We start from the raw sequence: 9,995 nt of genomic DNA, 5'->3' as shown, positions 1-9,995 counted from the left end.
GACTCCTTTCAGTGGTGCCCAACGATAGGATGAGGGGCAATGGGCACCAACTGAAGCACAGGAGGTTCCATCTGAATATGAGGAGAAACTTCTCTACTTTGAGGTGCCAGAGCCCTGGAACAGGCTGCCCAGAGAGGTTGTGCAGTCTCCTTCTCTGGAGACATTCAAACCCACCTGGACACATTCCTGTGTGATCTGCTCTGGTGAACCTGCTTTAGCAGGTGGGTTGGACTGGATGATCTCCAGAGGTGCCTTCCAACCCCAACGATTCTGCGATTCTGTGATTAAGAGGTGGTGGTGTCACTGCTTGGCCAGTGTCTCACCCAACCCTGTTCCCACCTGGATGCAGGCGAACTGCGGCTCTTCCATGATGCGCGTTGCTCACACCGCTGAGCCCGCTGCCTGCAGCAAGATGCTCCAAACACTTGCACCCTCCTTTCGCTCAAGATGCCTGTAGAAAGCAAATGGCAGAATTAGGACCATCCCCCTTTGACATCTTAGCTGTTATTGTGAATCTTGGATAACGTTTTCGCTGTTGCCTGTCCCCACTGACGCTACAGCTATGCCTGAGATGAGTAAATGGCACGTAGGCAGTTAAAACCTGCTGAACTTCAAAAGTTTTGTACTGGAAATGAAATCTGGCTTCTGTGGCTCATCTACCTCATTTCTTGATTTTTTTTTTTTTTTTTTTTTGCTAGGCAGATTTAGGCCTCGTCTGCGTGGCAACCTCAAGGGGAAACCAGGGGTTAGTTTTCAGTCAGCAGAGCCTTTTTTCAGAAGCTCCTTTTAAATGAGGAAATAGCAAACCCGTAAGCTGGGAAGTAAATCCTGAGTCTCTTCCCAAGCTGTCTGCTTGTGGTAGGATCTCCAGTTGTTCAGTTTTATTTTTCTGATAATTCATTGTCAGATGACTTTGAGACAGATTAAAATAAAAAAAAATAGTTTTAAAAAAATCCAGCATATCAGAAGATGGTTCATCTCTGTAAACGAAAAAAACATCTCTACCTTCTGTTTTGAATAGATTCAGATTTTAACTGAAGTGACCTGGCTTATTTCCAATTTACAGTAATTCTATTCCACTTACCTGAAATTCTCCTTTTAATACAAGTCTGATGAAATATTTGCCATCTCTCAACTGGATGCGATGGTTGCAAAGTGCTACAGGAGCAAGAGTGGCTATGACAGGTAAAGTGATTTCTTTATAGGCAGTGATAAAATTTTCAAGAGCATGCTCCACTAGCATGAGCCTGTTTCCCTGGAAGAGACACAGAATTTCCACAGACTCAGACTGGAACTGAATTAAGCTGACACAGGTGCTTTCGTACATCCCAACTCTCCCCAGTATGTCCTGTATAGTTACGTTGAAGTCGTTCAGATCATTGGTTGTCTGGAAAGACAGGACTACACAAGAGAAAAATGAAGCTGGAAGCCTAAAAAGCAGTATTATTAAACGAGAACAGTGAGAGTATTTGATAAGATAAGGGCAATTTTATTTTCACCGTGATGGTTTGATTCTGGTTTCCTTTGATGCCATATTTCGCCTACTGTTTTTCTTGAAGCGAAGTGGCTTGAAATCTCCTGTGAAACTAAAGGAGCAGAGAGATGAAGCTAAAAATGCTCTTTGTGTTTCAAGTAGTGTTTTGGTACAGCTGTTTGGCAAGTACTGTAAATACTTACCGCATTTTATTTCAAGGCTCAGAGGCTTCTTTTATAAGCTTATGTCCTTTATTGCTCCAAAACAGCAGCAAACCCCAACATTTTCCCATCCATATACAATGTGTTACTAACAGAATCCAGCCCAGAAACGCCGGTGGGATGTCTGTGCCTTCCGAATGTCCCAACCTCTCACGTGGAGTTGGAAAGTGGAAGCCGCCTTCCTTTTCATTGTTGCGGCAGTTTAATGACTGGGAGATGTTGTTCACCCCTGCACCTATAGGCTGTGTTATTTATTTTTTTTTTTTACTAGATTGTTTTGGTGCGTCATAATCCTTCAACAATGTAAGAGATGTCATAAATACGAAACATCATCCCATAAAATCATAGTCTTTTAGAGTGGTAATTTGGAAAATTATTCATGATCTGGTATACTCTTCCAGTAGGAAAGTGGCAGGCGGAACTGATGCTCAATTAAAAGATGAGAGTGAGAAATAAAATAACTGAAAGTATCCTGTTCATCAAAAGACCAAGGACCTTCTGCAGATAGAAGGAAGAAAAAAAAACTTAACAAAACTATTCTCCAAATGATTTAGGAAGCTGACAAATAAGGAGAGGTTTATTAATCACTGTGGTCTAACCTCGTTTCACAGAAAGAAATGAGGGGGTTTTGCTAGTACATCAAAATGGGACCCAAAGGTGACAGGATTCCTTCATAGTTTGCGTATGGATCTACACCCCCTGGTTTGTTTCAGAGAATGGTGATGTAGTCAGAAATACTTCAACAACTGCTTACTTCTATTCCGAAGCAATATCTAAAGCAGGGTGCGTGCCAAAAGGCAACTGAAAGAAATGTTCTTTTAAAATATGTTATCCTGTCTAATAAAAGGTAGAACTTTTCTGTTATTCAGAGATAGATGATGTCCTGATTTACAGTTCAGATACAATTAAGAGTTTCATTTCACATCATTCTTTTTCCTTATAAGTGAATATCTGAATCACACACTGAGAAAAAGCATCTGCAGACCACTTATATAAACCCAGTTACGAGTAAGCGGTACAGACAAATTTAAGAAAAAAGCCTTATTTTCTCCCAGTTTTCTTACAGAAGATTTTTTTTTCCCAAGAAATCTTCAGCCCAGCACCTAAAGCACCTCACCAAATGGGATTTAGACACTCATCTTCTTTCGGAAGCCCCTACACCATTACCATAGGCTTTGCAGGCCCTTTGGCATCTACCCTCTCCATAAAACGCTCCCCCCCACTCCCCCAACCCATATACGCCCACACTCAGCCCTCCTTCCTACTCTGAACTCAAAAGCAACAGAAAACCTGAACCCTCAGTCCCAGTTCAGTTGCTGGCGTTATCTGGCAGCATTGCTGTCCGAATGGTTGGAAGCCAAGCAAATATGTATTTAACGGGAATTATGAAAATCGAAAAGTACAAGGTTCAACTTTTTGAAAAGCACCTTCTTGACCCACATCAAAGGGCTCATTGATTTCTTGCTCTAGTTTTGACCGAAGTGGAGCTTAGTGGGAGAAAGGAGGGGGGCAAAAGAGCAAATCTAATCTTAGGAGCTGTGTCAAGCAAGTACTTTATGATCCATCTGAAGCTGATCATGAGACAATTCCTGAAAGTAAATATGATTTAATATGCCTGGCAAATCTTACGAATCTATCTGAGCATATTCTCCAGGTGAGAAATAGCTCATCTTTTCCCTTGCTCCCATAGTAGGTTTTTGGGTGCCCTTGTCCTTGAACTTTGTATTCATTGAAATCCCAAGTAACTCACAGTAATGAAGTATCCAGGTGTTTGACCAGGAAGATTGGCTCTGCTGATTTCAGCACTTAAAAAGGGAAACCGCTGTTCTTTTAACCACTTCAACACTCACCATCTCAGTTTATTTTCTTATCCCATTTAATTTCTGTTCAACATCAAACAGGAAGCAATTAAGGTGAGTCTACAACAAAGCCGCCCTCAAAATACATAGCTGGGTCCCTAGTTCAGAATGAAGGTCACGCCCCAAAAATGTTATTATAGGAATTGGAAGGAATGCAAAGCCCATGTGCTGCAGTGACCGGTGTAAAAACAGAACACCTAACTTTATTTTCAGCAGGCAGATGACCATGGTGTCAAGACGGACATTGTTACCAGCACCTTAATTGAGGCACTGGTATGAACACTGGTTGAATGAAAAAGCACATTAGATGGATTATTTTAATCTGCTTGAATTAAGAGAAGGGGGTAGGAAGAAACCCAACTCCTTACCAAGCTGCAAAACGATCATAATTTCCTCTCATCTAACTCCTCTTTGACTTTTGTCAGGTCACTGACATGATGACAGGGGGAGAGATGTCATGGAAATAAGCATCTAATGACAACAGTGGGAGACAAAGCAAAGTCTTTACACAGGATTTAGCTAATTATATTTTGGGCAAATATTTATTTATCTAAAAACAAAATAAAAATCATTTTTAAAAGAAAAAATGTATTTAAATAAAAAACAAAGTTGTGAAATGTTATGGCACAGAAGTTCAAGACAAGTATAAATCCAGTTGCCACAACTGTTGCGTATTAATGTTGCACATTTTTCTATAAAGACTTTATTAAAGGTATTTACATGGCAATAAGATGTGTAAATATATACAGCAATCTGGGGACAACTTTTTTTGGGGATTTCATATGAAAAAATGCCTTAAATACAAAATTTTAAAAGAAAAAAAGTTGAAAAGTTCATCCCCAAGCATGAAGAATGTCCCGTCATCCCTTATGCCCAAAGTATCAATTATGAGGCAGTTTTGAGGTGCTGGCCAAACCCTTGGGAGATTCAGCCAAGGTTGTGTAGTCTCAAGTTAAATCGCACAGCATGCAGTTGCAATAGTTCCATACTTGATGGACTGGTGTAGTTCATGAGTGATATTAGAAACACTAATATTTTACCATAGGTTCAGTCTAGTTTGGGTTATTCTGAGCGATGCCCAAGAGTTCCTATGCACAAGAGTTCCTTAGCTGCTCGAGTTTGTGTTTCAACTGTTCTCTCCTCCGCCTCAACTGCTCTTTCTCTGCGATCAGTCTGTGTTCGTCTGACTGGATGGAAAGAACGTACTCCGTTGCTTTTTTCAGGATGACAACCTTTGGCGCCTTTTCGTTGTTGGCCACCTCTGGTATCTGGTCACGCAAGGCAAAGAAACTCAGCTTCAGCTCATTTCTCCTCTGGCGCTCCAAGACGTTGTGCGTTCGCCTCTTGTCATTCTCTTCCGAATCTGACGTGCGGGGACTCGAGCATTTTCGGTTATTGCTGATCTGTTTGAGGACTCTGCCACTGTCCAACTTTAGCCTTTTTGCAGCTGGGTATTCAACCTTGGTGGAAGGAGGAGCGGCATAATTGTGCTGATGGATGTTGACGTGACACCGTTTGAGAACCAGTGGGCTGTGGTGGGGCTTACTGTGCTCTTCTGATGTGTCTGTGCTGGACTCTGTGCTGGATTCCGATTCATTTGCTTCAGCTAATGTAACAACATCAATTTCCTCATCTTCCTCTTGTTCTTCTTCTGCAAGGGGGGGTGGGGTGGAAAAAAAGATTCAGAAGCTGATCTGTGCAAATACTCTCAAGACCACTGTATTTATAAGGGAAAGATACTCTGAGCTGCAGAGTGAGGAAGGAACCCATTGACAAACCCTTCTTAAACCCATTTGATCCTCCTGGACTCCACTTTCCCCGAGAGCCTTTCCTTTAAGGAAGCAACACTTCGAGTGCAATAGGACATGCAGACCTCGCTCCAAAACCCGGCTCCCTGATTTCAAAAGTTGCAAAGTTCTTGCGCAATTCTGAGGAGCGCATGAAAGATAGCAGGAAAGTTTAACCTCGGTTGTCAGCAGTACAGCGCAATAAAGCTCCCAGACTCAAGCTGCCCTTAATTAAGGATTTAGAAGGCTTTGGCCACGCCTCAAAAGAAAGCTTACTTAACACACATGTGTATTCAGAGACATTTTCTGAATCTCTCTTGATCTGCTAATTTGTGGAAAATCCGAATGGGGGGAAAAAGGAAGGCTGTACCACTTTGAGCAGAAACTCACTTTCAAACCAAATTTATGAGGGAGCGGAACACGCTGTCAAATACCTAAGGAAGCATTTCTAAAACTTTCCCAGCCCCATTCACTCCTCTGCAGTCACTTTCACTAGCACCTCCCTGACTGCACATTCCCCCCGCGGCTCTCGAGTTAACTCCTTCCCGGCCCACGGGTGGCACCGGGAACAGCTTCACCGGGACACCGCACTGGAGACCGGCTCCGACCCCGTTACTAAAAGTTCCTCTGTCCCACCTCCCCCTTTTCTTCCCCCCTCTTTCCTCCCTCCACCCCTGGAGGGAAATCTGGGCTCGTTTTCCAGGAAATAAATTCGTCGGGAGTCTCTCCCTGCCTCGCTAACGTGGCATTTAAAAAAGCCCAAGCGAAGAGGGAGGAGAGGCCGGGGGGGCTGCCGCCCCGCTCCCCCAGCCCCCGGCGGAGCCCCCCAAGGCGGCCTTTGGCGCCGTGCGGGTTTCCACTCCCTCCCCCGAACACGCGTGGGCCCCCACTCACCCGAGTCGCTGCTGGTGGTGGGCGGCGTGTCGACGCCCAGCAGGGACGCGGGGCTGGCGCCGGGCGGTCCGGCCCGCGGAGCCCGCTCGCTGAGCGGGTAGGGGAAGACCACCGAGGGGTCGATGCAGTCGGCAGCGGCGGCGCCCAGGTCGTGCAGGTAGAGGCCGGCAGAGGCGGCGGGGGAGGCGGCGAGGCCGGGCGGCGGCGGCGCGGCGGGCGGCGGGCCGGGGCGGGCGGCGGGGCCCCCCTCCCGCCGGGCCGCCTGGTAGGAGGCCAGCTTCTCGGAGACCACCTTCTCCAGCTTGGCGGCGGCGGAGAAGCCGCTCCACATACAGTCCTGGATGATGATGGACTTGACGAAGGACTCGTCGTCCGGGTCGCAGATGAAGCTCTGGTTGACCATGTCCCCCCCGAGGAGCTCAGTCACTATCTCCAGCTGGTCGGCGGTGGAGGGGAAGCAGGAGGCGGCGGCCAGACTGGAGCGGCGGCTGGGGGAGAGGGGCGGCGTGGGCAGCAATTCAAACTTCTTCCAGATGTCCTCGGACGGGGCGGGGGGCTGCAGCTCGCTGCCCCGCTGCTGCGCCGCCAGGTAGAAGTTCTCCTCCTCCTCCTCGAAGTAGAAGTAGGGCTGCACCGAGTCGTAATCGTAGTCGTAGTTCTTGCTGGGGAAGCCGGCGCTGAGCGGCATCGCGGCGGCTGGTGCCTGCGGGCGGCAGAGAGGAGAGGGGGGTGCCCGAGTGAGCTTCGCTCCGCCGCGGGGATGGGCTCCCCCGGCCTCGGCGGGACCACCAGCCCCCCCGGCGTGCGGCGCTCCCTCCCGGCTCCCCACGCCGGGTCGGCGGGGAAACGCGCAGTCGCGTTTAGTAATTAAAAAAACCATAATAAGAAAAAAAAAAATGCACAACCTCCCTTCACCCGCGTCCAAGCTCGGCATGGCAACCGGGCGGCGCGACCTGATCTACCGAGCGATCGGCTCCCGGGCCACCCTCCCCGCGGCCGGCGGCGCCCCCGGAGCGGCTCCCGCAGCTCGGCCGCCCTGCGCCGCCCGGTGCGGCTCCGCTCGGATCGGCTCCGCTCGGATCGGCTCCCCGCCCGCCGCCCCTCCGCGCTCACGCAGGGAACAGCTCCGGCCGGCGCCAGCACGGAGCCCCTGCCCTCCCGGGGCCGCAGCGCCAGCCCCATCCCGCGTCCCCCGGAGGGAAGGGGCGGCGAGCGCCCGACGGCTTCCAGCCGAGAGCCGGGCTGCTCCCCAGCCACACACCTGGGCAGCGCACGGACCTTGGCAAACTTTGCCAAATCGTGTCATATATACATATATATACGCATATATATGCATATAAGCAATACATGCAATAACCATAACCTGCCCGCGCATACGCGGGAGAAACAAATGCATCCCCCCACACCACCCTCGTACCCCCTCAAAAAATTAAAATCCGAGCACAAGAAAAAGGATGAGGAACGCCGGTGCCCCGGCAGAGGAGAGCGTCCCTCGGGAGGGACCGTCGGTATCCACGTTCGCGGAGCGCAGCTCCGCCGGCAGCCCGGGTGTCACCAGCCCGTGTCAGTCCAAAGCCACAACCGCGAGGGATCGAGTGATGGGAAAAGCAGAGCCCCGCAACTCACCGGCTTCTCCAACGCGCCAGCTGGGAAACGTAGCGAGGCAATTATTGCGGACGGCGCGGAGAACGACAAAACGAGGGAAAAATATACGTAGTAAAATATAATTTAAAAGAACCGGCGGAAAGTACGGTGGGAAAAAAAAAAAAAGACAAAATGTCGGGAGAATGTAGCTCTCTTGCTCCCACCACGGTTTCAAAAACAGACGGAGCAGCGGAGAGAAGCCGCCTTCTCGGCGTGCAGCAGATTGTAAGGTCCAAGGCGGCGCGGCGCGCTCTGTCCGGTACAATAGAAGTTTAGTTGCTTTCCTCCTTTAAAGCGCCGGCGAGGGGCGGGCGGGAGGTGCCGCGGGGGCGGGGGCAGCACCGCGGGTCCCTGCGCGCTCCCGCCCCGCGCTCCCGTGCGCGCCGCGAGGGGGCGGCCGCGCTGCCCCGCGCTTCTCCCCCTCCCGTTCGCCCCCCCGCCCGCCACTCGGTTGCGGAGAGATCCGCGCCGGCGCTTTTCTGCCGGGCTCCGCTGGGCGGGAGGGAGAGTAAGCGGTGGGGGGAGGCGATGCAGCGCTCCGCGGCCCTTTTTATTTATTTTACTTTTTTTTTTTTTTTGGCTTTTTACTACGAGCCGTGCAAGGAGAGGTCGGAAGTAAACATAGTAAAAAAAAAAAAAAATACTAGTAGGGATTAAAAGGCAGCTCCTCGCCGCTCCCCTCCTCCCGCCGGCTTTCCAGCAGGGAGAGCGCGATGCCCCCCGATGGCAGCGGCAGGGGAAGGGGCTTCACCCTATTCCTCTGCCCACCCCACAGAGGCGTCGGCGCGCACCGAGGGGAGGGGGGCGGCCGGAGGGCGGCGGGGAGGCGCTGGCTCCCGGCACAAAGGAGCGTGTGTGGTTCGGGCACCCCCAGCCCCGGCCGCCGCTTGGTTATCCCGCCTCTGCCGGCGCCTGCAGAGGATTAAACCGGGAGAAGGAGGCTGCGGGGGGCGGAGGCGGAGCCCCACGGGGGTCACCTTGTAGCCACGCTCCCTTTGGCGGTCCACGGGTGTGCCCCCGCCCCGGCCTTTGCCGCCCCGCACTCGGACACCCACCGGCGGCCCCATCCCCGCCCTGGAGTGACCCCCGCCTTTCGGCCATCCCCGAGGGGGCGCCGAGCCGCAGCGGTTTCCGAGCCTCGACGGGGCGCCCCCACCCCCCCCACAGACTGGTCCCGCCAGGACCGCGGCCCCGGCCCCGCCAAACCGTTATCTGCCACCGGCGACCCATGCGGACACCCCTGACCCCCGCCCGCGGGGGCGCAGCTCACGCACCTGCGGTTCCCCGCCAGCTCCCCGCACCCCCCCCCCCAGCTGCGTTCCGCGCATCCTGCGCCCCTTCCCCCGCCTGCACTGAGCTCCGCACCCGCGGGAGATGGACGGACACCCCGGTGTGCCCCCCAAAACGCTTCCAAGCGGCTGTCCGGCACCCCCGCCGGGATTTTTTTTATTCCTATGTGTATATTTATTTACCCCCCTCCCCAGCTTCTTTTCTAAGCGCACGGCGAGCCCCAGCCCTGGGAGGTGATCCGGGGCGCTGGACCGCCCCGCAAGGCGAGAGGCCCTTCCTCCCCGCCCCCCAGCTCCCCTCCCCGCCCCCCAGCTCCCCTCCCCCGCCGCCGCTGCCGTGGGGCCATCGCGCCCCCTGCCGGCCGGAGCGCGCCCGCGGGAGGCAGCGCCCAGCCCCTCCCCCGCCCCGGGCACCTGCGGCTCCCCCGACCTCCCCAGCGCCGGGGGCTGCACCCCCCCACCAAAAAATGCCTCCCCCAAAATACCCCCCCTTTTTATTTATTTATTTATTTATTTATTTATTTATTTATTTGCTTATTTAACCATTTCTACTGAGCGGCGTTTCGCCAAGCGGAGTATTTGCAAACATCAAACTCCTCACGGAGCAGAGGGCTGGAAGCAAAAATTCGGACCATTTTCTCCTGTCCCGTGTCCTGTCAGTAAGGGAGGGACAGTTTTACGTGGAAAGGGTGATAAAACAACCTAGAGCTCCTGTACGGTCACGACGTATTGTAGATGCTTCACCTACTGACATTTTCAGAATCGGATTTACCCTTGCTCAGAGACGGCTTAAAATACACCGCGCTATTTTTAAAATACATCACCCC

At 51.9% G+C, this 9,995-nt stretch overlaps 1 protein-coding gene across 2 annotated transcripts; it reads right to left on the bottom strand.

Moving 5' to 3' along the window:
- Positions 1 to 4,093: 4,093 nt before the first annotated feature.
- On the bottom strand, positions 4,094 to 8,127 carry MYC (MYC proto-oncogene, bHLH transcription factor). 2 transcript variants are annotated; one of them, XM_065629021.1, is made up of 3 exons: positions 7,862 to 8,127; positions 6,236 to 6,938; positions 4,094 to 5,205 (listed from the first exon to the last, which is right to left on the bottom strand). In XM_065629021.1, exons 2-3 carry the CDS (start codon positions 6,921 to 6,923, stop codon positions 4,643 to 4,645), a joined length of 1,251 nt encoding a protein of 416 aa, XP_065485093.1. In that variant the 5' UTR covers positions 6,924 to 6,938; positions 7,862 to 8,127; the 3' UTR covers positions 4,094 to 4,642. The 2 variants fall into 2 exon arrangements, with proteins under 2 accessions (XP_065485093.1, XP_065485092.1); XM_065629020.1 differs by lacking the exon at positions 7,862 to 8,127 and having other exon boundaries at positions 6,236 to 7,354.
- Between the last annotated feature and the right edge of the window lie 1,868 nt (positions 8,128 to 9,995).

The sequence above is a fragment of the Caloenas nicobarica genome, chromosome 2 (genome assembly GCF_036013445.1).
Source record: "Caloenas nicobarica isolate bCalNic1 chromosome 2, bCalNic1.hap1, whole genome shotgun sequence".
NCBI classification, from domain to species: domain Eukaryota; kingdom Metazoa; phylum Chordata; class Aves; order Columbiformes; family Columbidae; genus Caloenas; species Caloenas nicobarica.
The sequence above is the reverse complement of the archived record's forward strand: the minus strand, read 5'-3'. Positions and strand labels throughout refer to the sequence as shown.

Excerpts from the sequence above, each read along its gene's own strand:
- MYC (XM_065629020.1), bottom strand. The coding sequence starts at position 7,169 with ATGCCGAGCTTGGACGCGGGTGAAGGGAGGTTGTGCATTTTTTTTTTT. Across the intron at positions 5,206-6,235 it reads CACCACCAGCAGCGACTCGG|AAGAAGAACAAGAGGAAGAT; the intron begins GTGAGTGGGGGC and ends CCCCCCTTGCAG.